Source organism: Petromyzon marinus, unplaced genomic scaffold (genome assembly GCF_048934315.1).
Source record: "Petromyzon marinus isolate PM22_M1 ecotype Great Lakes invasive population unplaced genomic scaffold, UKy_Petmar_22M1.pri1.0 PM_G_Scaffold_76, whole genome shotgun sequence".
Taxonomy (NCBI): domain Eukaryota; kingdom Metazoa; phylum Chordata; class Hyperoartia; order Petromyzontiformes; family Petromyzontidae; genus Petromyzon; species Petromyzon marinus.
The window spans coordinates 717,758-745,467 of NW_027423031.1; the positions used below are offsets into that span (position 1 = coordinate 717,758).

At 47.2% G+C, this 27,710-nt stretch overlaps 1 protein-coding gene across 1 annotated transcript; it reads right to left on the bottom strand.

Moving 5' to 3' along the window:
* Positions 1 to 11,724: 11,724 nt before the first annotated feature.
* Positions 11,725 to 27,339, bottom strand: LOC142920794 (gap junction gamma-1 protein-like). Its single transcript, XM_076062878.1, has 4 exons — positions 27,231 to 27,339; positions 17,605 to 17,936; positions 16,172 to 16,636; positions 11,725 to 12,382 (listed from the first exon to the last, which is right to left on the bottom strand). The coding sequence occupies exons 2-4, from the start codon at positions 17,904 to 17,906 to the stop codon at positions 12,178 to 12,180; spliced, it is 972 nt and encodes a 323-aa protein (XP_075918993.1). The 5' UTR covers positions 17,907 to 17,936; positions 27,231 to 27,339; the 3' UTR covers positions 11,725 to 12,177.
* Between the last annotated feature and the right edge of the window lie 371 nt (positions 27,340 to 27,710).

Genomic DNA, 27,710 nt, shown 5'->3' on the forward strand with positions numbered 1-27,710 from the left:
CATGATGACAGTAGCATTGCCTTTGTCAGCTGAGAGAACTACAATATCATTCCTCTTTTTTAATTTATATAATTCAAAACGCTCATCTTTGCTGAGGTTGCTAGCTGGCATCTTAGCGTTTTTGAGGGTTGCAGCGATTTCAGATCTTGCTACGTCTGCAGCGATGTGACCCAGGCCCCTGAGAGCAACGTCTACTTGGGCAATTATATCATTAACTGGTATGTGTTTAGGTGTGACTGCAAAGTTTAGACCTTTAGCTAAAACGGATTTCAGACCATCGGAAATAGAACTGTTACTGCGATTAATTACGACTTTATTAACGTCTAACTTTTTGGTGTGTGGGTCCGGTCTTTTGTTGAAGAGGAGGTTAAATTTGGAAACTAGGTTTTCCTTACATTTGGTCGACATAGTAGCAGCTGAAGAGGCAGTCATATTGTCTACATGTTCCCAATCCGATGTGGACATTATTGCCGTCAATGATAAGTGTGATTTGTAGAGTGTCTTGTCTAACTGATCTAGTTGTGTGCGTATAAGTCTGATTTTTTCTGAGATAAGAGCTAAGCTAGTTTTGAAAAGAATTCGTTTCGCATTAGAAGAAGTTACAGCAGCAGAGGTCAGTGTAAATGCGATTGGTATTACCCCAGAGTCGCGGCATCTCTTCAGGAAGGTGAGAGACTCGATCAGCTGAGCTTTCTTATCCCGGAGTTTGTTGAAGGATCTTAAAGTTATGTGAAAACCCTCCCCGTAGAGGCGATTAAATTTTGATTTAAAGCTTTCGTGACTGCAGTAATTCATATTCTTAGTTTTTTTCGGTAAAGTCACGTTGAAGAGAAACAACAGAATAACAAAATATATATAAAACAATAAAAAATTCTCACGACGTTTCGACCATAACTCAAACGGTCATCATCAGGTGTGTCGGTTTGCATAAATTTATTTTTAAAACGGCATATTTATTTATTTATAAAAAAAAAGTTTGCGTCACGTGCAGCGATTGGCAGTTTGCCCAGGACTAGTCCATCTATTTTTTTTGAAAAGAGGAGGGGGGAGACGAAATTTTTTTTTTTATGTATGCTGTCTGAAAGCCACTGTAAGCGTGAACAATCAATCAAGAACTGAAATGATTTATCAAATCTTTCCAATGATTGCTAAGATAGAATCCATCTTCTCGGTTGAAATTGTCTCTGTGCTTGTATATGTGGATAGCCTCATGAACGAATCTCTCATGGAAGCCAGATGGCTTACAAAGAACCTCCGTCTTGGAAAAGTCAATGGCATGTGAGCCTACTGAATTAGAACAATGATCTGCTACGGCCGAGGTGTTGGTCCTACCGTGTTTAAGGTCTGCTTTATGTTCACGAATGCGGTCCGAGATATGGCGTTTGGTTTCTCCAATGTAACTACTACCACAGAGGCAACTTCGTTTGTAGACACCAGGGTATTGTATGTCCGGAATCACATCTTTTACAGACGGAACCAGATCACGGATTTTATGTAATGTGTTGAAACGGACCTGGATCTTGTGTTTATTCAAGATTTTGGAGATCTTTTTTTTTGTGATCCCAGCAATGTAGGGTAAAGTGATGGTTTTGAAAGGCTCCTCAAGAGGGTTCTTCTTCATGGTTTGAATGATAGCTTTGCGGATTGTATAGTCGGAGTAACCATTAGCCCTAAGAGCTTGGTGTACGTGCTTGAGTTCACTGCTTATGTGTTCCTGGTCGGATATGCATTGGGCTCTATGATACAGAGTCTTGATGAGAGAATTCTTCTGTGATGGATGGTGGTGGGAATCCGGTTTCAGATAAGCATCCGTATGGGTAGCTTTCCTGTAGACAAAGTGGCTCATTGAACCATCAGGTCTCTTTTTAATTAGGACATCCAAAAAAGGTATCTTGCCATCTATTTCGACTTCCATGGTAAATCTGATGGCTGGGTGTATGGAATTGATGTGGTCGAAGAATTAGTCTAGAGCAGGCCGGCCATGTGGCTGCCATCCAGACTGCCACTCTGCGCCCAACCTTATGGAAGAGGTACGTGGATGACACTTTTGTCATCTGGCCACATGGCCGGCCTGCTCTAGACCAATTCTTCGACCACATCAATTCCATACACCCAGCCATCAGATTTACCATGGAAGTCGAAATAGATGGCAAGATACCTTTTTTGGATGTCCTAATTAAAAAGAGACCTGATGGTTCAATGAGCCACTCTGTCTACAGGAAAGCTACCCATACGGATGCTTATCTGAAACCGGATTCCCACCACCATCCATCACAGAAGAATTCTCTCATCAAGACTCTGTATCATTGAGCCCAATGCATATCCGACCAGGAACACATAAGCAGTGAACTCAAGCACGTACACCAAGCTCTTAGGGCTAATGGTTACTCCGACTATACAATCCGCAAAGCTATCACTCAAACCATGAAGAAGAACCCTCTTGAGGAGCCTTTCAAAACCATCACTTTACCCTACATTGCTGGGATCACAAAAAAAAAGATCTCCAAAATCTTGAATAAACACAAGATCCAGGTCCGTTTCAACACATTACATAAAATCCGTGATCTGGTTCCGTCTGTAAAAGATGTGATTCCGGACATACAATACCCTGGTGTCTACAAACTAAGTTGCCTCTGTGGTAGTAGTTACATTGGAGAAACCAAACGCCATATCTCGGACCGCATTCGTGAACATAAAGCAGACCTTAAACACGGTAGGACCAACACCTCGGCCGTAGCAGATCATTGTTCTAATTCAGTAGGCTCACATGCCATTGACTTTTCCAAGACGGAGGTTCTTTGTAAGCCATCTGGCTTCCATGAGAGATTCGTTCATGAGGCTATCCACATATACAAGCACAGAGACAATTTCAACCGAGAAGATGGATTCTATCTTAGCAATCATTGGAAAGATTTGATAAATCATTTCAGTTCTTGATTGATTGTTCACGCTTACAGTGGCTTTCAGACAGCATAAAAAAAAAATTTCGTCTCCCCCCTCCTCTTTTAAAAAAAAAAATAGATGGACTAGTCCTGGGCAAACTGCCAATCGCTGCGCGTGACGCAAACTTTTTTTTTTAAATAAATAAATATGCCGTTTTAAAAATAAATTTATGCAAACCGACACACCTGATGATGACCGTTTGAGTTATGGTCGAAACGTCGTGAGAATTTTTTATTGTTTTATATATATTTTGTTATTCTGTTGTTTCTCTTCAACGTGACTTTACCGAAAAAACTAAGAATATAAAATGTCTTCTTGAGATCTTGAGACTCGGTGAGACTTGTTTAGATAAATGAAGTGTTATACTGGTAGGAACGAAGTTGTAAACTGAGTGTACCAGCCTGCAATAGATTAATGTGTCCGTCCGTCCCCTTTCAATACTTTAACGAAGTGAAATCTCGTGCTGTTGGGTGTAACAAAAAATTCCAATGTTCCTACCAGCCCACCCTGCAAGGACCTGTTTGCTATAACTTGAATAATATACTTTTGAGTGTATTAGGGTACATGTATTATCATTGTCGTTACTATATAATGCACCTAAACTGACTTAACAATGTATTTGCATGAGATTTTGCAAAGGAGCAAAACATTTCTACACCATATATTTATTTTATTACAGGCGTAGTAACATCACGGATGTCACTGTGTGGTGCCGGCCCTAGCGAGGCACGGCGTGCGATGCATCGTCATCGCGAACACCCCGTAGGTGGGTGTAGTACCAGCCCTAGGGGGGCACGGCGTGTGATGCATCGTCATCGCGAACACCCCGTAGGTGGGTGTAGTACCAGCCCTAGGGGGGCTAGGTGAGCGCTGGAATAGCGCAGTAGCACCACACGTGGCGCGCAGTGCTGACTCCTACAGGAGGGAGTGTGGGAGTGTCAGCCATGGGATGAGGTTACCCTCGGCCATGGCACTCTGGTTGACCCCGGAAGGCACGTGGCGGGTAAGATCTACACAGGGGCCTCAGGAGGGGGCTTGGGGGTGGTCACGTGTCAGGGTAAGCTCCTAGGGAAGGGCCGAGAAACAACAAGAGGTTTCTCGAAGGTGGTCTTGGCCAGCCGCGACCCAGCAGCATATAAACTGGGTCCGCACAGGGACCGAGGTTCAGCGTTGCTACCGTCATCTGAAGATCTACGTCCAAGAAGAAGTCACCAACACGTGGACGAGGACCCCAGCTATGGAGGGTCCTGTCCGTTGTAGCTACTCCCGGTAACTAGCGTAGTTAGCCTGGTGGTCCACCACCATAGGTTATCTGGTAAAGGGACAGTAACCCCTTGTGTTATGTGTTGGTGTTAATAAATATGTTGCCTCCACGAAGAATATCTGCGACTCAGTTGAATCCACTACACAGGTATTACAAACTGAAAAGGCTCGGTAATAACTAAAAAACGCAATACATTGTATACACTCGAATGTAGCTGTATAATACTCAGGGAAAGGCTGGTAGAATGGTGCTCGAGAAATTATGTAAAATTAAAGCCGTACAAACAATTGCTATTAGGTTAACTGTCTAGAGTATCGGTCATTTTGTAATGACATTAATGTTTTTTTTGTTACAGGCAGCGTAGAGAATTATGAAAATCTGGTTGCATGCAGGAGTCCTTGATGTGAATGACAATAACTTAGAGAGAAAGTATCACAATAGTCAACCCCCCTCACATGTTGTTATAGGCTGCAGTAACGACGACAGGGTGGGCAGCAGTTAGCAGTTTTGGCAAAAACCCAATGTTGTAATGTCTATGCTCTTCCATCTTTGCTCCATGCTTCCACCAGCCGACACTGAGCAGCAAGGTGCAAGGTTAAACAAAAACTCGGTGACCCGCAGTGTCAGAAGGCCCTCGTCCAGCAGTGTATTAAATTAGGGCTGTACACGTTTATCCTATCATTACATAACAGCCTTTACCTGTCCCACCGTATTTTCATCTTGACATTTAATCGTAAGAATGCGACTTGCTTACATTATCACAATACTATAGAAAAAAATATATATGTATTGCTGTGTTTAAAAGTTCATCCAGTTCCTTCTGACACATGCATTATATGGTGCCTCTAGGCGAGTTTAATTTCAAGCATAAAGTGTTATTTTAGTTACTGTTCAGGCATACGGCTCATCTGATCAACAACAAATGAGTCAACACCGATATAAACAAACCTGTTCACTGTATATTGGAATAAAGATTATGTGGCTGGTATTTTACAACAACTTTGTAGCGTGGTTATTTGCATGCAAAGCAACTATGCCTCACATTTAAATATTGACAGTCTCAAGCTAAGCAAAGTTACATCAGGAATAAAAAAAAAACTACATAGTATCTTTAACAACAAGCATGACAATGTTGCAGTACCAAAAACAGACTTATCACAGAGAAAATGTATAGTTAGACCAGTGGTTCTTAACCTTGTTGGAGGTACCGAACCCCACCAGTTTCATATGCGCATTCACCGAACCCCTCTTTAGTGAAAAATAAAATGTGATTTTTTTCAAATTCAAGACATAGATATGTTTTTTACTGGTACACAAAATGAGCCGTGCATGAACATTACCTTGTTCAAAGAATAAAACCAACACAATGCATAAACTCACAACAAATTACATACCTGGAAATCAATGTGACTTCTGCTGTTGCCTTTGAGAGATCAGTTCAGATATGCGTGGCTTCACCTTGGCAAGTGCCACTCTCATGTCATTTTCACAGCAAAGTCTGTTCCTTTTCTTCGTTTTTATGTCCAGCATCCTCGAAAAGGATTGCTCACAAAGATATGTTGTAACAAATGGTATAAAAAAATCCAGGGCTTTCTTAGCAATAACTGGATACTTGTTCATTTGTCGACACCAAAACGTTGAGAGCGTTGTTGTTCTGAAGAGTTGCTGTTGAACCTGGCTCTGCTGAATTTCAATGATTTCGTCGAGGAATTCATCATTGACATCTGCTGTTTCAACAGCAAACGTGAACGGCTGTCTCACCCATGCTGGATATGACTCTCTTGTAGGGAAATATCTGTCGAGAGACTTTGCAAGCTCATCTAAGTGCGTGGCAATTGTTTGCTTCAGTTCCGTGGATACAGAAATATCTCCGATTCCAGACACATCTTCGATCTTACTTGCACAGTCGTCCAGAAGCGGGAAGTTTGCGAAGTTATTGTTCTCTGTTCGTCGTTTCCATAACGGTAGCTTTTTTTGAAAAGCCTTCAGGTGTTCTTCCGCTTCCATGATATTGACTCCACCACCCTGCATCTGCTGATTGAGATGATTGAGAGCTGCGAATATATCAGCCATGTACGCTAAAATGAGAATGAACTCAGGGTTTTTGAAGCAATCTGTATGGCAGTGTTGGTGCTCTTGCAAAAACAGGGCTAATTCCACACGCATGGCAAAAACACGATTCAGCACCTGTCCCCGGGATAACCACCGAATATTAGAATGGAGCAGAAGTACCTCAAATTCAGAGCCCATTTCTTTACACAGCTCACTGAAGATGCGGTGCCTCAGAGCACTTTTTCGCACATAGTTCACACATTCCACCACAGTTTTTAATACTTCTGCCATTTTTGGAGGTAAGGTTTTTGTTGCCAACGCATGCCTGTGCAGAATACAATGCGTCACAATGATGTGTGGTGCATCGGCCTTTACTAGCGCACCAAAACCAGACTTTCTTCCCAGCATGACTGGAGCTCCGTCCGTACAAACTGCAGAAACCATATCCCATGAAAGATTGTTGTCTCTGAAGAAGTCATCCACAAGCTTCTTCACATCGGCTGCCTTCGTTGTTGTTGTAAGAGGCTTACAAAATAAAAACTCTTCTTTTATCATGTCGTCTTTCACATAGCGTACAAAAACAGCAAGCTGGCTTAGATCAGAAACGTCTGTGGTTTCGTCGAGTTGAAGGCTGAATTTTGCCGGGCTTGAAATCAGATCCGCGACTACTTGAGCCAAGATGTCTTTACTCATGTCTTCTATTCTGTCACTGACGGTGTCATTTGAAAGGGGAATTTGGGATAATTTACCTTCGGCCGCTGTTCCGAGTATCAGATTCGCCATCTTTAATGCAGCTGGTTTCACAAGTGTTTCACCAATGGTGTGTGGCTTGCCCTGCTTTGCGATCAGGTAAGCAACTTCGTACGATGCTGTCAGGATCGGTTTGTTAACAGGTACAAATCCAAGAGCAGGCAGAGTGGCCCTTTCATCGAATCTGGCTCTCTTCACCCTGAATTCAGCAAGTGTTGTGTTCTTGTATTCCCCCGTCTCCATGCAGCTTCAAGAAGTGTTCCTTTAGTTTTGCCGGTGCAAGACTAGAGTTGCTCAACTTGGCGTTGCAAATCATGCAGATAGGACGCTCACTCCCATCACGTTCCGTGATACATGAGAATCCATGTTGTACATATTCGTCCGACCACTTTCTTCTTTTGCCCGACATAGTTAGTATGGATAAAATATTAAAGAAATCACACGACGTACGACAACAGTCACACGTTGACTACTGAGTACGCACTAAATTCCCCGCAGCGCTGATTGGCCAAGCAGTGTAGCATGATCATCTGCAGCCAGTGATGGCCAAGCGGGCCGTGTGTGTCATCACAAATTTACACAATAATTCAAGTGTGTCCGGACCTCCGTGGCGGGGGCTCTGCCGAACCCCTGAGATCGACTCACCGAACCCCTGGGGTTCGATCGAACCCAGGTTAAGAACCACTGAGTTAGACAATTAGTATTCACATTTGATATATACTTAGCAAAGAGAACCAGTGGACGTTTTTAATGACACACAACCAACGCTGAATGTAAAGAATAACAATTACTAAATACACAAGCCCCCTTTCAGTTAAAATCGTTCAAATCAAACCACGCTACATCAAAGCACGGACCGGCGCTGCCCCCGGCCGGGGCTCGTCCCAGGGCGGCCGGCCGGCAGGGGCTAGGAAAGAGGGGTAAAGCCTCCGGCCTAATCACCAACTCACCGGACACCTGCGGCCCAGCACGTTGAAGATGATCTCATTCTCGAGCGGGGTGAGCACGGCCGGAGCCGGCACACGGCTGCTGCCGCTTTTGCTGCCTTCCCGGCTGCGTAGGCATCGTCGTCAAGAGCATGGGCCCGCGTCGGCCGTGCGGGCACACGGCCTCTCGGCGGAGTCTGAAGCCGCCTCGGGAGCCGCGTCCCAGCGCCGTCACCGCCGGGCAAAACTTCAATGACGTCACACACCCAGGGGGAGGAGGGGGGGAGGGGTCAGACACTTGTGTGACGATTTGAATTCGAAAGGGCAATATTTAACAATTTTAAATTAAACAGCGTGGTGTTTACACCATTGGAAACCTCATTTGCCAGTAACAAAATATGATAGTTGTTTTTTTACCCTTTAATCTGGCAACAAAACACCGATATATCGGTGTGGTGTTTCTCTGTCGTGTTGCATTTCTCTCAATTAGTTCATTTAGAATTGTGACAATGTTGATTTCTGTATACTACACTGCTTTGAGTAGAGCTGTGGCTACGACTCCAGAGGACATGAGCTCGATTCCCAGCGACGGCTTAACGTCAGTGGCGAGTGACATCTGAACCGATACAGGCTCCTCTCTATCAACCCGCAATGTGCCTGTGTGTACCAGTGTAACTTCCAATTAAATGCTCCTATAAAATGACAAATTCCCCAGTACAAACAGAAAATCACAAGAAACAAGTTGTTGACAGTAGAACTCTGAAGCCCATACAAATGAAAAGAAAAAAATAATTGCCCAAAAAAATAAACCGAAAAAGTTATCTATGTTGTGTTAAATAATTGGCAGAGTAAGAAGGCACTACGTTATATTGTCTGTACAAGATCTGCATTCAACCAAATTAATTTTAAATGTCTGTCCTACGGGCAGACTTGTTCACACAATGTGAATGTTGAATTTCCATCACGAGCTCAGGGCTGGTGACAGAGATGGGCACTGATCAACATTTTTTTGAGAAGTGAGGCCAATTGAAATGTATGTTAACAATGCGGCTATAGCTAAGGGCATTTTCTCCAACATCCCTATAAGGCTGTACAGGGGGGGGATCTTTATTTTGACGAGTGTGACTTGCATCCCACTGGGATTTTTGCACACAGCGTTGGTGTACGGTGTTTTTTCAAGGAAAATTTTGATGTTTTTTTTTCCTGGATTTTCTGTTTGCACAGTCACACAAAGTCACTTTAAGATGTTTTTCTCGTTCGTGTTTTTGTTTTTTTAGTTTGTTGCGGTTGCACCCGATTCAAGAGCCGAATGGCTCACAGGGGGCTATACACCAAATTAATGGAACTGAAACTGAACGAGGGAATCCCGACGCAGGGCTACGTGGCTGCCGCCTCGTGGACGGCCTGAGTATCGCGCGTGAATTCCCTCGCACCGGCAGTCCCCGGCGGCAGCTTCCCCAACAGCCACGAGCCGCGTGCTGAGGTCACTCTGAGCAGAGCAGCGCTCAAGCTGCATTCTGGGCAATGTTGTCGGAGCCCTCAACGCAGCCGGGCAATTTACCTGCAGAACAGAACAGTCCGTTGCAATTATATACACAGAATGTAAACCTTTGACTCGAAACTTTTGTGACCGCAGAAACATTCACATTCTTTTGTTTCTTTCGGTAAAGTCACGTAGATAGAAACTATTAAAGTTTTTTTTCTTCACTTTATTTTTTTTTCTATCTACGTGACTTTACCGAAAGAACCAAATAATAAGAATGTAGTTGAATTAACGCTTAGGAGGCTTTCACGACCAATATCATCCACAACAGAGGTGTTTTTGGGGGTTAGAACGCGTAAATATACAAATGTGTCGTTAAACCCGCCACCACCCGACACAGCCAACCAGTAAGGGTGGTCACGTAAACAGAACGTGGCCAATTCGTGTATAGTACAGCACTAGTGTGTAGTGTGTAGTAGTGTATAGTGTAGTGTATAGTGTAGTGTATATTGTAGTGTATAGTAGTGTATAGTGTAGTGTATAGTAGTGTATAGTGTAGTGTATAGTGTAGTGTATAGAGTAGTGTATAGTGTAGTGTATAGTGTAGTGTATAGTAGTGTATAGTGTAGTGTATAGTGTAGTGTCTAGTGTAGTGTATAGTGTATTGCATAGTAGTGTATAATGTAATGCATAGTAGTATAGTGCATAGTGTAGTGTATAGTAGTGTATAATGTAGTGTATAGTGCAGTGTATAGTGTAGTGTATAGTGTAGTATACTAGTACAGCACACCGGTGTGTTGGAGAGCCAAGCCACAACATTTACAGTCTGAGTACCGTGACGTTTCGCCAGTAATTACAATTAGCTTCATCAGGCGACATCCAGATTTGGTGAAATATGCCAATTTTATTTTTGAGTCCACACACCAAGGCTATTTATTCAGTCAACAGAGGAGCTGCGCAGTGAGCTGCTGCCAAAAGCATTCAGGTTCATCAGACCATTGCCTTGACACCAGTGTTGACTTGGTCGCTGTCAATAAGTATGATGGCAAGTCTTAATATGACTGCTGCTTGCACTGAAAAAAGTTTAACTTCTTAGTTTTCAAAACATAGGCGATGTGTGCGTCTTTTTTTGTCACCGTAAATCTAATATTGCATCTGTTCTCCCACAACAGAATTGTCTGGGCAAACGATTAGCAGCATGTGCCATTACCGGCAAATTGGACAGAGATTGATTCATCTGTCATCGCCTTTCCGAAAATGTCCATCGAGCAACGTGCAACGCAGCTATGGTCAGCACTCCACGCTATTTGTGGTTCCCCACCACTTATGTCATCCACCCGTGGTGCACTGTGTCTACCACGGGGTCAAACCGAGTGCTGGTCAGTCATCATTTGCCTCCTGCGGTCACGATGTTCACACGAATCCTCATCAGAGCACATCGTAAGGTCCAGCAGCTGCTGTAGTTAAAGTAGCTCTGACCATCGTGCTCATCTCTGACCTCTTGTGCAGTTCATTACGAATGTATCAACTAAGGTAATACCGATCGCATTTAGACTCGCATCTGCCGCTGTCACTTCTCGTAAGCTAGCCTATCGCTAATATCAGAGAGGATAAGACTGCTCCGTTTTGAACTTGATAATTTAGACAAATGTCTCTTACAATCACACTTAGCATTAACAGATAAAATGTCCACATCTGATTGGGACCTTGTAGATAACATGACTGTTTTTTTTTTCTGCCGCGACAATGTCAACCAAATGTAAAGTTAACCTGATTGCTAAAGACAATGCACTATCAAAATAATGAGTGCATTGTCTTTGAGCTGTACGCCTTTTGGCATCATCTGGTCGAGCACCAATTGGGTCGAGGCTCAAAAGAAAGCCGTCCCTTGGTGTGGACCAATCAGTTTCAAGGACAATGCATATATTATCATAGTAGGTTTTTTGTTTGCATTTTGACTGCAGGTATTGCGGTTAATGCAGACATGAATCCTCGTAAAAAGGTTTCAGTTTTGTTGCCAGAAAAAAGGGGAAAAACCCTATCATTACATTTTGGTACTGGCAAAGGAGGTCTAATGATGAATAATAGCTTTCAAACACTGCACAAAATTAATGCAGAACTCCAGGTTATCCACTGTTGGCATAGCCAACACCTTAAACGCCTTTTGTTTTGTCAATATAAATCGGAGCAGGCTGTTACGGTATAATAACGACGTGCCCGCTAAACTCGGGCCCTCTTGTCCACTGATGAGTGAGGAAGTTTAACAAAAAATGACAACAGAAACTCACGCAAATTAAGAAGTAAGCTAAAGTAACAAAAATATTTGGGTTTCTTTAATCAAAACACACCTCCATATTGATTACAAACCCTCACGCAAACATTCCCCCCAACTCGTGCGTTTATACGTTGGCCGAATGCGAAAGCCACGATGTCACACAAAACGCGTTCTAAGGAGATTTGAACTCTAAATGCTCTGGGTTACAAACCCAGCGCCGTATCACCCGAGCCACGAGGCTGGGTGCTGGCGTGCCCCCCGTGCCGTCGCGAGCGCGTTAGCGGGGTGCCCGCGCTCTGCCGCTCGAATCTTAAAAGCGCAAACGGTCGCCTCCGATTGAATCTTGACGGAAGAATGTCAAGAAAACCTCCAAAGTCGAGACGATCAAAACGGCGGCGGGGCATTGGGGGGCCGAGTAAATGGAACGTGGGATGGCAAAAAGCGATTTGAGCGATAACCTACGCCCGAGAGTAAAACTATCCCGCTAAATCAAGACGTGCAGGTCGTGGGGCGCGTCCACGCCGTGGGAGGCGCCGCCAGCGGCCTGCTCGGGGGGCTCCTGGTAGGCCCTCGGCGTCGCCCCCAGCTCCGTCTGAAGCTCCTTCACCTCGTCACGGAGCTGCCACAATTCCGATGGTGACGTCGCTCTGGGACCCGCCGTGGACTCCGGCTCGACAGCATCTGCCACCCTAGAAACGAGTCGAATTTCAATAAGAGTATTTTCATTAACAAAAAATATATATACACTCTCCATGATAGAGGGTTTTTTGGTTATATCGCATGTATAGTGCAGTGTATAGTGTAGTATAAAGTGCAGTGTATAGTGTAATGTATAGTAGTATAAAGTGCAGTGTATAGTGTAGTGTATAGTAGTGTATAGTGTAGTGTATAGTGTAGTGTATAGCGTAGTGTATAGTGCAGTGTATAGTGTATAGTGTAGTGTATAGTGCAATGTATAGTGTAGTGTATAGTGTAGTGTATAGTGCAGTGCATAATGTAGTGTATAGTGCAGTGTATAGTGTAGTGTATAGCGTAGTGTATAGTAGTGTATAGTGCAGTGTATAGTGTATAGTGTAGTGTATAGTGCAGTGTATAGTGTAGTGTATAGTGTAGTGTATAGTGCAGTGCATAATGTAGTGTATAGTGCAGTGGATAGTAGTGTATAGTGTACTGTAGTGTGTAGTGTAGTGTATAGTGTAGTGTATAGTGTAGTGTATAGTGTAGTGTCTGGTGCAGTGCATAGTGTAGTGTATAGTGCAGTGGATAGTAGTGTATAGTGTAGTTTATAGTGTACTGTAGTGTGTAGTGTAGTGTATAGTGTAGTGTATAGTGTAGTGTATAGCGCAGTGTATAGTGCAGTGTATAGTGTATAGTGTAGTGAATAGTGCAGTGTATAGTGTAGTGTATAGTGCAGTGTATAGTGTAGTGTATAGTGCAGTGCATAGTGCAGTGGATAGTGCAGTGTATAGTGCAGTGTATAGTGCAGTGTATTGTAGTGTATAGTGTAGTGTATAGTGCAGTGTATAGTGCAGTGTATAGTGTAGTGTATAGTGCAGTGTATAGTGCAGTGTATAGTGCACACAACATCTATATACATATTCTTAGCTCTTTCGGTAAAGTCACGTTGAAGGGAAACAATAAAATAATAATATATATATAAAACAATAAAACCGGATTCCCACCACCATCCATCACAGAAGAATTCTCTCATCAAGACTCTGTACCATAGAGCCCAATGCATATCCGACCAGGAACACATAGTCAGTGAACTCAAGCACGTACACCAAGTTCTTAAGGCTAATGGTTACTCCGACTATACAATCCGCAAAGCTATCACTGAAACCATGAAGGACCCTCTTGAGGAGCCTTTCAAAACCATCACTTTACCCTACATTGCGGCGATCACAAAAAAGATCTCTAAAATCTTGAATAAACACAAGATCCAGGTCCGTTTCAACACATTACATAAAATCCGTGATCTGGTTCCGTCTGTAAAAGAAGTGATTCCGGACATACAGTACCCTGGTGTCTACAAACTAAGTTGCCTCTGTGGTAGTAGTTACATTGGAGAAACCAAACGCCACGTCTCGGACCGCATCCGTGAACACAAAGCAGACCTTAAACACCGTAGGACCAACACCTCGGCCGTGGCAGATCATTGTTATAATTCAGTAGGCTCACATGACATTGACTTTTCCAAGACAGAGGTTCTTTGTAAGCCATCTGGCTACCATGAGAGATTCGTTCATGAGGCTATCCACATATACAAGCACAGAGACAATTCCAACCGAGAAGATGGATTCTGGCTTAGCAATCATTGGAAAGATTTGATTAACCATGTCAGGTCTTAATTGATTGTTCACGCTTACAGTGGCTTTCAGACAGCATACATTAATTTTTCGTCTCCCCCCTCCTCTTTTCAGAACATAGATGGACTCGTCCTTCTAAATAAACTGCCAAATCGCTGCGCGTGGCGCTGACGTTTTTCTTAAAATGAATAAAGACACTGTAAAAAAATAAAAAAATTTATGCAAACCGACACACCTGATGACGACCGTTTGTGTTATGGTCGAAACGTCGTGAGAATTTTTATTGTTTTATATATATTTTATTATTTTATTGTTTCCCTTCAACGTGACTTTACCGAAAGAGCTAAGAATATGAATTACTGCAGTCACAAAAGCTTTAAATCAAAATCTATATACATAGCTATCAACACATACACTACACTATACACTACACACACAACATCGATATACATTGCTATCAACACATATACTACACTATAAAATATACACAACATATATATAGCTATCAACACGTACACTACACTATACACTACAAACACAACATCTATATCCATAGCTATCAACACATACACTACATTGTACACTACACTATAAACTACACACAACATCTATATACATAGCTATCAACACATACACTACACTATACAGTATACACTACACACACAACAGCTATATACATAGCTATCAACACATACACTACACTACACACACATCTATATACATAGCTATCAACACATACACTACACTACACACAACATCTATATATATAGCTATCAACACATACACTACATTATACACTACACTATAAACTATACACAACATCTATATACATAGCTATCAACACATACACTACACTATACACTACACACAACATCTATACATAGCTATCAACACATACACTACACTATACACTACACTATAAACTACAAACATCTATATACATAGCTATCAACACATACACTACACTATAAACTACACACATCTATATACATCGCTATCAACACATACACTACACTATACATTACAAACACAACATCTATATACATAGCTATCAACACATACACTACACTATACACTACAAACACAACATCTATATACATAGCTATAAACACATACACTACATTGTACAGTATACACTACACACACAACATCTATATACATAGCTATCAACACATACACTATACACTACACACAGCATATATATAGCTATCAACACATACACTACATTATACACTACACTATAAACTATACACACCATCTATATACATAGCTATCAACACATACACTACATTATACACTACACTATAAACTATACACAACATCTATATACATAGCTATCAACACATACACTACATTATACACTACACTATACAATACACACAACATCTATATACATAGCTATCAAAACATACACTACATTATACACTATACACTACACACAACATCTATATACATAGCTATCAACACATACACTACATTATACACTACACTATAAACTATACACAACATCTATATACATAGATATCAACACATACACTACATTATACACTACACTATAAACTATACACAACATCTATATATAGCGGTTGGGAAGCTGACGGAACAGTTATTATTTCCCTTCCACGTGACTTTACCGAAAGAACCAAGAATAAGAGACAGCTTTGTTTAGAGCCTAGTCTCAAACAGTGTTAGATGAGAGGACAATGCCACTACGAAGACATTGACAGCTCGGGGTGAGACACACGAGGCTCTAAAGAAAGCTGTCTCTGGTGTGGAACAATCAGTTTCAAAGACAATGCATCATCATCATCTCGTAGACTACCAGAGCATGTTTTTTTTCTGTTTGCATGTTCATTACAAGTACCGTGTGCGTGGCCAATGCAGTGAGATGATTCCTTGCAAGAGGTTTACGTTTGGTGTTATCATGTTCACACAGCTGTTTTATTACTAGAAAGGGTAAAACCAATTCTTATATTTTGTTACTGGCAAGGGAGGTCCCATGATGTTTTTTTGCTGTTGTCATCATCGGCGAAACGTCACGGAAACTCGAATTGTCGGCGTAGTTGGGGGTCGCTCTCTGACACACAGCCGGCGAGTGTCGAGCCGGTAGCGACCCGGCACGTTTAGTTTACGTGACGCAATGCCAACCGCGCCGGCGAGGCCCCCCACCTGCTCCGTGGCCGGTGCCTCCCGCTCAGCGAGTCGTGGATGGTGCCCAGCCCCAGGTAGGCAATCTCGGACAGTTCGAGCAGGAGGCTGAGACCGGCGACTGCGTACATGACCAGAAGGAAGACGGTCTTCTCTGTGGGGCGCGACACAAAGCAGTCGACGCTATTCGGGCAGGGGTCACGGACGCACTTGAAGCGCGGGGCCACCTCCACGCCGTACATCAGGTACTGCCCCACCAGGAAGCCAACCTCGGCCAGCGTGCGGGCCAGCAGCTGGAGGGTGTAGGCCACCATCAGGCCGTCCGTCTTGATCCTCCACCGCTCGTTGTGCTGCTTCCCCTCGCCGTCTTCTTCACCCTCCACCTCCTCTTCCACCTCCTCCTCTTTCTCCGTGCATTCAACCACGCGGTCGGGGCCGCCGGTTCGCTTGGCTCGCTTGGTTTGTTCGTCTCGCTTGTACTCGATCCTACCACGACAGAGAGCGGCGGCGGCGGCGTCGAAGTTTCACCCCTCGCTACGAGCGAGCCAGCGTCGGGACTCGAGGTAAGTTAAAATATTTACCTTCCTTTAAAATTTGACGCTTTATTTACTACTAAGCGGGAAGCACCCGGCGTTGCCCGGGGGAAAACATATATTGAAACACTTCTCAAAACTTAAAAACATAACATATACAAGTGGAAAAAAAAACTTTGATCATTGCCTCATTCGTAAAAACTAAAATGAAAGCCAACGCGCGGCGTAAAAAAACGTACGCTCGCGCGCCAAGATTCGATTCTTTAGATCGCGCAAAGGAATCGAAGGTTGTAGATTTCTTTAGAATCAGCCTATTCCCGTTTAATCGATACCACAAAGCTCACCAGATATCGATTCTCGCCACACTTCATCGTCATTTCCCCACCCCCCCCCCCCAAAAAAATAAGTGTATTTTTATGTTTGCATGGTGTACAGTATGGAAAGTACCCACATGGCAAATTTCAAGTTTGTTGCATGTCGGGAAGTACGCTAAACATTTTGAACAGACACATACTCACAACTTTGCCTTTTATACATGTGCAATTATAATATCGCATGCAAATGTATTATATTTCTTATTGTTGAAGAGTTTAACAATGCTTCCCTTTTTGCTGTTGAATCGCAGAATATTTTACGACGCTGACCGTGTGCGTGTTTAAACACAGCGCACATTCGCCCTCCCGAACTGAACTAGCCGTTCGGACGTACCGACGGGGGGGCTCGGGAACGGAACTCCGTTCCTAAGTCAAGGGGAAACCTTGCCGGCACTTTCACCGTTCAAACTCGTGACCAAAACGACGGCGCAACCTAATTAAAAAACAAATTAAAACATTTCCAACTGCGGGCAGCCATTCAAATTTCCACCGTAGCCCCCCCCCCCCCCCCCCCCACTGTGAAAACTCCCTCCGAGAACCTCGGTACCTGGTGATGCGATGCACTGCGAAGCCGAGGTACAGGATGGTGGGCGTGGCGACCGCGATGATCTGGAACACCCAGAAGCGGACGTGGGAGAGCGGGGCGAAGCTGTCGTAGCAGACGTTCTCGCAACCGGGCTGCGCCGTGTTGCACGAGAAGCGGCCCTGCTCGTCGTAGTAGATGGACTCGCCGGCGACCGTCGTGAGAACGACGCGAAAGATGACGAAGGTGGTGATCCACAGCTTGCTCAGGAAGGTGGAGTGCCGATGAACCTCCTCCAGCAGATGCGTGAGGTAGCCCCAGCTCATCGTGGCCGCCGGTCTAATTCAGCGACGCCGCTGCGGGGAAACGTTCACCCGTGTTTGTACAGGCACTACTCTACTTACAAACATTCAACTTCAGGACTTTTAGAGATAATAAAAAAAAACCTATCCCGTTTGTCCAGTTGCCCGTTTGGAATGAGAGTCGTAAGTTCAACCTCCATGCACAATAAATGGCAGTGGTGGCATCTACATTGGCAGAATGTGAAGAACCAGTGGCATCTACATCTGCAGAACATGAAGAACCGGTGGCATCTACATCTGCAGAACGTGAAGAACCAGTGGCATCTACATCTGCAGAATGTGAAGAACCAGTGGCATCTACATCTGTAGAACGTGAAGAACCAGTGGCATCTACATCTGCAGAACGTGAAGAACCAGTGGCATCTACATCTACAGAACGTGAAGAACCAGTGGCATCTACATCTGCAGAACGTGAAGAACCAGTGGCATCTACATCGACAGAACATGAAGAACCAGTGGCATCTACATCTGCAGAACGTGAAAAACCAGTGGCATCTACATCGACAGAACGTGAAGAACCAATGGCATCTACATCTGCAGAACGTGAAGAACCAGTGGCATCTACATCTACAGAAAGTGAAGAACCAGTGGCATCTACATCGCAGGAACGTGAAGAACCAGTGGCATCTACATCTACAGAACGTGAAGAACGAGTGGCATCTACGTCTACAGAACGTGAAGAACCAATGGCATCTACATCTCCAGAACGTGAAGAACCAGTGGCATCTACATCTACAGAAAGTGAAGAACCTGTGGCATCTACATCGACAGAACGTGAAGAACCAGTGGCATCTACATCTACAGAACGTGAAGAACCAGTGGCATCTACGTCTACAGAACGTGAAGAACCAATGGCATCTGCATCTGCAGAACGTGAAGAACCAGTGGCATCTACATCTACAGCGCTGGTAGCGGCCATCGGCAAGTCCAATCAAGTTTCAAGTTTCATTTATTAGGTGTATAGCCCTGTGAGTCATGCGGCTCTTGAGTTCGGGTGCAACCGCAACAAACAAAATATGAACAGAGAAACATCTTAAAGCGACGACGCGTAACGGAAACATCCTGTGATAAAACAGCAAATCTTCCAGAAAAGAAAAAAACTTATTACAACTCTGTGTGCAAAAATCTCACAAACCCCTTCTTGAATAAGAGCCTTGAGACTCGGCGAGGAATTCCCCCCCGGGTGAACTGAATCACATCGTTATTATCACTACTGCCCTCTGTTCGAACAGCGTTCATCTATTTTCGTTGTAAAATGTCAATCGGTCACTTGTTCGGAGGTCATGTCCATGAGGACGCATTTCCTAAGAAGGCCACGGCAGTTGCGTTGGTTCCTCGCGCGCTGCCGAGAGACGAGTTCTCGATGGCACTCGAGAAAAAACAAACGCGCATCCGTCCCGTGCCCTCCTGGATAGCATCATCAATTGCGGTGTATAAGGGAGCAAAGATGCCGCCCGAGAAGACGATTCGTAATTTGTTTTTTTTGGGGTCAAGATCTCTTGTGGACGCGCGCGTGTGTGTGCGTTCGGGCCCTCCTCCACCCGACACAGCCAATCAATAAAATGTTGACTCCCTCGCCTGGTATACAGGAGGTCGTGGATTCGATCCCGAACCTGACGCCTGCTGTGTACTCCATCTCTTCTCTAGCTGTTTAGGCATCCGCTTGCACACAACAACCGCCATTCGCCACTAAGTGGCGGTGATGTCACCACGACGCTTGTACCAGGCTATGTGCACCCTGAGGCCACGTGAAGTGTCGAACGCCCGCTAGCAGGAGGTCACGGGGCAGACCCAGGTGCCACGGGTCGACTGACTGAGATGACTGGCTGATGCACCACCTGTGCCCCCTACTGTGCCAACCTGCTGTGCTTTAGCCACCCGGCGCTCCGCTCGTTGTTGTGAGCGTCGCTCCGCCGCCCTCCGTTGTTGTTGGAGGGCGACTGCCTCCAACTGCCCAGTAGCGTCCTTCACGAGCCTCCTCCACAGAGGCCGATCTTGACACCGCTGGTACCAGTCATCGGCAAGTCCACTCAGCTCCACGTCCTCCTGTACCACATCACTCCATCTCCTCTCTAGCCCGTGCCGCGCCCGTTTAGCCCCCTCGATTCGGCCGAACAAAAGCTGTTTCGGCATGCGGTGGCTGGGCATGCGGGCTACATGACCCAGCCAACGCAGCCTTGCCTGCCGGAGGAGCTCACCGATGGGACCTTGCCCAGATCTTTCAAGGATTTGTGAGCTCCTCACACAATCCAGCCTGGTTAAACCCAGGATGGATCGTAGGCAGGCCAGTCTAAATGTTTCTAACCGGTGAAGATGTTCCATTAGGGGGGTCCACGTTTCGCAAGCGTAGAGAAGTGAGGGAATGACTGTGGTCGAGAAGACCTGAAGCTTAGTGCGGAGCCACAGACCAGGTAGCTTCCACACAGCGTTACGCAACCGATGAAAAGATATTGCCGCTCGACTGATTCGGAGTGAGACCTCGGCTGTTAAACTGGAGCTGGTCAAAAGCACACTGCCCAGGCATGGGAAACTCTCCACTCGCTCCACAACTGCCCCATCACCGATTGGGAGTTGTGGGGGTGTAGTGTCCGATGGTACAAAATACCCAGGCAGGTGCTTAGTTTTGGTGGGGCTGATGGTAAGGCCCCACCTCTTAGTGGCACGCTCCAGTCTCAGCAGCAGCATCGACAACTCCTCCTCTGAATGAGCAGCTATTACAAAATCATCAGCATACATAACGTGGTTGAGCAATAGGGAGCCATCCCTTGACCGCACCCGGGCATCGATCAGCCTCCCATTATATCTGTACCATATGGAGATTCCCCCGGTACAGCTATTGAAGGCTTTACGAACTACGTGGTCAAAATAGATGTTAAATAATGTGGGAGCCAGAGGACATCCCTGTCGCACCCCAAGGTGTACAGGGAATGGCTCTGACTCCCGACCACATAGTTTTACCTGGGCCCGCTCACCATCATGAAGGTCCTTAATGATCGTGAGCAGAGGGTCAGGTACTCCAAAAGCACGAAGAACAACCCAGAGCCCTGGCCTATTGATGGTATCATATGCCTTGACCAGGTCAATAAAGCAGAGATGTAGGTCTTGTTGGAATTCCCTACACCTCTGCTGTAGCAGACGGACAGAAAATATGGCATCTGTGCAGGACCGCCCTTTCCTGAAACCGCATTGGGGCTCCGCAAGCCTCTCCTCAGCGTGCCTGGCAATCCTTGCCAGGACCTTTCCCGGCACACTGAGGAGTGAGATGCCCCTGTAGTTGTTACAGTCTGTGCGGTCCCCCTTCATAAAAAGGGGGACCACCAGGGCATCCTTCCAATCCTGCGGAACCCGTCCAGTGGTCCAGACTGTTGTTATGATGTCATATAGGGCAGTCTGTGCACAAACGCCACCCTCCCTCAGCATTTCGCTTGGGAGATAATCTCTGCCCGCTGCCTTTCCTGGTCTCAAACTCCGGATCACCTTCAGTACTTCCTCAACAGATGGCACCTCAGCCAGCCACTCACAGGGGGTGACTTCTTCCAATATTTGAGGCACCGCAGCCTCAGCAGGGTCATCCTCACTTTGTGCCACGATGTTTTCCTGGCTGAGGGATTTTCCCTCCCCCAGGACCTCACAGAAATGCTCAGCAAATCTGCAAACCTGTTCCTGGGGGTCGGAGATTGGATCACCGTTTTTTCCCCTAATGATTGTAATAGGTGTGGCGCTGCAGGTTACTTTTTGATGGAGTTAAATAGAGATTTGTGATCACGGGCCACTGAGGCAGCATCTATCTCCTCAGCAACCCGCGACCACCACCCATCCTTGCAGCGCCTCACGGCCCTCCGAACCTCCGAGCGAAGGCTGCGGTAAGCCTCCTCATTCTCTGACGTGGGATTCTGTAGCCGATGACAGTGGGCCTGTCGCTTTTTCTCAACCATCCTGAACACCTCCTCTGTCAGCCAGGGTCTCTGGGGAGGTCTGGACCGCATACCCAAAGCAGCCATTGCAGCTGCATGAGTCACAGTCCTAAACCTCGCCCATTTACCCTCGACATCAGGAGGAGTCGGGGACGATGCCAATCCCAGCCGCAAGCGATGATGAAATTCTCGCTTGCAACTTTCATCAGATAACTGAGACCAGGAAACTTTAGGTTGGAAAGGGGTCCTGGGTGTACACCCACCACCGGAGTGGAAGAATGGCAGGCGCATCTTACAGATGACAAGTCGCTGGTCAGAGGGCAGATCAGCTCCACGGTAGGTCCTGGTGTCAAGGACATGGGCTCGCATCCGCTGGTCCGTCACTATGTAGTCCAGCAGATGTTCTTGTGTGGACCCGGCATGCATCCATGATGTTGTGTGGATGTGCCGATGCCAGAACAGCGTGTTGGTAATTACAAGCCCATGGGCTGCACAAAATCTAGCAGCCTCCTACCGTTGTTATTGAGCTGATCTGGCCCATGCCCTCCAATCACTCCAGACCAGGTGCCAGCATCATGACCAACTCGGGCATTGAAGTCACCCAACATGATGACTCTTTTCCGAGGGGCCAATTTAGCCAGCACCTGTGACAGGAGGTCATAGAAGGCATCTGACTCATCGGCTTTGCCTGCATCCCTCCATGGATGTTCATCTTCGGTGGGGGCATAAGTAACCACGACCACCATTCCTCGCCTCCGGTTGATGGGAAGGCGAGCCCAAAGTAGCCTGGGGCTTACAGCTTCCCACACCTCACCGCCACGCTCCCACGCCCCCTTCATTCTTTTGTTCAAAAGAAGTGCCACACCCTGTTGTTTGGCAGTCTGCTGCCCCGAGTAGAGGACTGTCCACCCCTCATGGTGGCAGGAGCCAGAACCGGTCCACCGGACACACACACAGACACACACACAGACACACACACAGACACACACACAGACACACACAGACACACACACACAGACACACACAGACACACACAGAGACAGACACACACACAGACACACACAGACACACACACTGACACAAACACACACACAGACACACACAGACACAAACACACAGACACACACACACACAGACAATAACAACCGACATTCGCCACTAAGTGGCGGTGACATCACCACGACGCTTGTGCCAGGCTATGTGCACCGTGAGGCCACGTGAAGTGTCGAACGCCCGCTGGCAGGAGGTCACTGGGCAGACCCAGGTGCCACGGGTCGACTGACTGAGATGACTGGCTGATGCACCACCTGTGCCCCCTACTGTGTCAACCTGCTGTGCTTTAGCCACCCGGCGTTCCGCTCGTTGTTGTGAGCGTCGCTCCTCCGCCCTCCGTTGTTGTTGGAGGGCGACTGCCTCCAACTGCCCAGTAGCATCCTTCACGAGCCTCCTCCACAGAGGCCGATCTTGACACCGCTGGTACCAGTCATCGGCAAGTCCACTCAGCTCCACGTCCTCCTGTACCACATCACTCCATCTCTTCTCTAGCCCGTGCCGCGCCCGCTTAGCCCCCTCAATCCGGCCAAACAAAAGCTGTTTCGGCATGCGGTGGCTGGGCATGCGGGCTACATGACCCAGCCATCGCAGCCTTGCCTGCCGGAAGAGCTCACCGATGGGACCCTGCCCAGATCTTTCAAGGATTTGTGAGCTCCTCACACAATCCAGTCTGGTTAAACCCAGGATGGATCGTAGGCAGGCCAGCCTAAATGTTTCTAACCGGCGAAGATGTTCCACCAGGGGGGTCCACGTTTCGCAAGCGTAGAGAAGGGAGGGAATGACCGTGGCCGAGAAGACATGAAGCTTAGTGCGGAGCGACAGACCAGGTAGCTTCCACACAGCGTTACGCAACCGATGAAAAGATATTGCCGCTCGACTGATTCGGAGTGAGACCTCTGCTGTTAAACTGGAGCCAGTCATAAGCACACTGCCCAGGTATGGGAAACTCTCCACTCTCTCCACAACTGCCCCATCACCGATTGGGAGTTGTGGGGGTGGAGTGTCCGATGGTACAAAATACCCAGGCAGGTGCTTAGTTTTGGTGGGGCTGATGGTAAGGCCCCACCTCTTAGTGGCACGCTCCAGTCTCAGCAGCAGCATCTCCAACTCCTCCTCTGACTGAGCAGCTATTACCAAATCATCAGCATACATAACGTGGTTGAGCAATAGGGAGACATCCCTTGACCGCACCCGGGCATCGATTAGCCTCCCATTATATCTGTACCATATGGAGATTCCCCCGGTACAGCTATTGAAGGCTTCACGAACTACGTGGTCAAAATAGATGTTAAATAATGTGGGAGCCAGAGGACATCCCTGTCGCACCCCAAGGTGTACAGGGAATGGCTCTGACTCCTGGCCACGCAGTTTTACTCGGGCCCGCTCACCATCATGAAGGTCCTTAATGATCGTGAGCAGAGGGTCAGGTACTCCAAAAGCACAAAGAACGACCCATAGCCCAGGCCTACTGATGGTATCATAGGCCTTGACCAGGTCAATAAAGCAGAGATGTAGGTCTTGTTGGAATTCCCTACACCTCTGCTGTAGCAGACGGACAGAAAATATGGCATCTGTGCAGGACCGCCCTTTCCTGAAACCGCATTGGGGCTCCGCAAGCCTCTCCTCAGCGTGCCTGGCAAGGCGATGCTGAATAATCCTTGCCAGGACCTTTCTCGGCACACTGAGGAGTGAGATGCCCCTGTAGTTGTTACAGTCTGTGCGGTCCCCCTTCTTAAAAAGGGGGACCACCAGGGCATCCTTCCAATCCTGCGGAACCCGTCCAGTGGTCCAGACTGTTGTTATGATGTCATATAGGGCAGTCTGTGCACAAACGCCACCCTCCCTCAGCATTTCGCTTGGGAGATCATCTCTGCCCGCTGCCTTTCCTGGTCTCAGACTCCTGATCGCCTTCAATACTTCCTCAGCAGATGGCACCTCAGCCAGCCACTCACAGGGGGTGACTTCTTCCAATATTTGAGGCACCGCAGCCTCAGCAGGGTCATCCTCATTTTGTGCCACGATGTTTTCCTGGCTGAGGGATTTTCCCTCCCCCAGGACCTCACAGAAATGCTCAGCAAATCTGCGAACCTGTTCCTGGGGGTCGGAGATTGGATCACCGTTTTTTCTCCTAATGATTGTAATAGGTGTGGCGCTGCAGGTTACTTTTTGATGGAGTTAAATAGAGATTTGTGATCATGGGCCACTGAGGCAGCATCTATCTCCTCAGCAACCCGCGACCACCACCCATCCTTGCAGCGCCTCACGGCCCTCCGAACCTCCGAGCGAAGGCTGCGGCAAGCCTCCTCATTCTCTGACGTGGGATTCTGTAGCCGATGACAGTGGGCCTGTTGCTTTTTATCAACCATCCTGAACACCTCCTCTGTCAGCCAGGGTCTCTGGGGAGGTCTGGACCGCATACCCAAAGCAGCCATTGCAGCTGCATGAGTCACAGTCCTAAACCTCGCCCATTTACCCTCGACATCAGGAGTCGGGGACGATGCCAATCCCAGCCGCAAGCGATGATGAAATTCTCGCTTGCAACTTTCATCAGATAACTGAGACCAGGAAACTTTAGGTTGGAATGGGGTCCTGGGTGTACACCCACCACCGGACCTCCTGAATGCCGCATAGATCCAGCCGGTACCGGTCCAGCTCCCGACAGAGGAGTGGCAGCCTCTCCTCTGCAGTGAGCGTTCGAACATTCCACGTGGCCACCCATAGTGGCTTTTCGTTGTTTCTGGAGTAGCCCCGAGGGTAGGTATTCAATCTCCTGGCTCCGCCAAATGGGGTTTGGCCAGGAGACGTCATAGACGCCTGGCCCCCCGGGGCCTCCGGCACAAGCTTATTAGTTACATATTTCAGTTTAATTCGTGGTTTCGTGGTAATTAATTGAAGATGGAGGGGTTACCAGCCCCTCGCACCCATCCAGAGCCCCCGTTTAGCCCCTGTGGTGGACACATATGCCATGAGGGGAGGAGCCAATCAAAATTGGATCTCCCCCCACAGCACTGTCCACGACAGAGTTGCCCGCCGGCCCCGCGAGGAGGTAGGGGGTTGTTTTGACAGACACACACACACAGACACACACACAGACACACAGACACACACACAGACACACACACAGACACACACACAGACACACACACAGACACACATACACACACAGACACACACACAGACACACATACACACACAGACACACACACACACACACAGACACACACACAGACACACAGACACACACACACACACACAGACACACACACAGACACACACACACACAGACACACACACACACAGACACACACACACATACACACAGACACACACACAGACACACACACACAGACACACACAGAGACAGACACACACACACACAGACACACACACAGACACACACAGACACACACACAGACACACACACACACAGACACAGACAGACACAGACACTGACACAAACACACACACAGACACAAACACACAGACACACACACACAGACACACACAGACACACACACAGACACACACACACACTGACACAAACGAACACACAGACACACACACAGACACAAACACACAGACACACACACAGACACACACACTGACACAAACACACACAGACACACACACACACAGACACACACAGACAGACACACACAGACACACAGACACACACACACAGACACACACACAGACACACACACTGACACAAACACACACAGACACACACACAGACACACACAGACACACAGACACACACACTGACACAAACACAGACACACACACAGACACACACACACAGACACAGATACACACACAGACAGACACACACAGACACACACACAGACACACACAGACACACAGACACACACACTTACACAAACACAGACACACACACAGACACACACACACAGACACACACACAGATACACACACAGACACACACAGACACACACACAGACACACACAGACACATACAGACACACAGACACACACACTGACACAAACACAGACACACACACAGACACACACACAGACACACACACACAGATACACACACAGACACACACACACACAGACAGACACACACAGACACACACACAGACACACAGACACACACACTGACACAAACACAGACACACACACAGACAGACACAGACACACACACAAACACAGACACACACACACAGACACACACTGACACAGATCTCGGGGCCGTGGCCACAGCAGCAAGGGGAGACAAAGACGGCAGCGGCTGCGTGGGAGACAGCGCAGAGAGAGAGGGAAGGAGGAGGAGGGTGGTGGAGTGGTGGAGTCAGACCTCTGTTGGAGCGCCCGGGAGCCCAGGAGACGTCCCGAGCAGCTGGGAGATGACGCAGAGAGATGAGAGACAGGGACAGCACCTAGCTAGGACGCCACCTTCCAGCCCCTCCCCCTCACTTCCAGCCCTTCCCCCTCACTTCACCCCCTCCACATCCGCCCCTCCCCCACATCCGGCCCCCCTCCACATCCGCCCCTCCCCCACATCCGGCCCCCCTCCACATCCGGCCCCTCTTTCGTCCTCTCTTTGGACCCTCCCCCCGGGCCCTCCCCTCACTTATGCCCCTCCCCCCTCGCTTCCGCCCTTCCCACCCTCCCCCCCTCGCTTCCGGCCCTCCTCTCCCCCGTCACCTCCCTCACCTCCGCCCCCCCCTCGCCCCTCACTTCAGACCCCGCCCCCCCTCACTTCCGGCTCCTCCCTTCTCATTCCCCTCCCTTCCCCCCCTGTTGTGGGCGAGGGGTTCGCACCATGAGCTGGAGA

Coding starts and splice junctions, on each gene's coding strand:
- LOC142920794 (XM_076062878.1), bottom strand. CDS start 17,906: ATGAGCTGGGGCTACCTCACGCATCTGCTGGAGGAGGTTCATCGGCAC. Junction 16,637..17,604: donor GCAGTGCATCGCATCACCAG/GTACCGAGGTTC, acceptor CTGTCGTGGTAG/GATCGAGTACAAGCGAGACG. Junction 12,383..16,171: donor AGGCACCGGCCACGGAGCAG/GTGGGGGGCCTC, acceptor ACTCGTTTCTAG/GGTGGCAGATGCTGTCGAGC.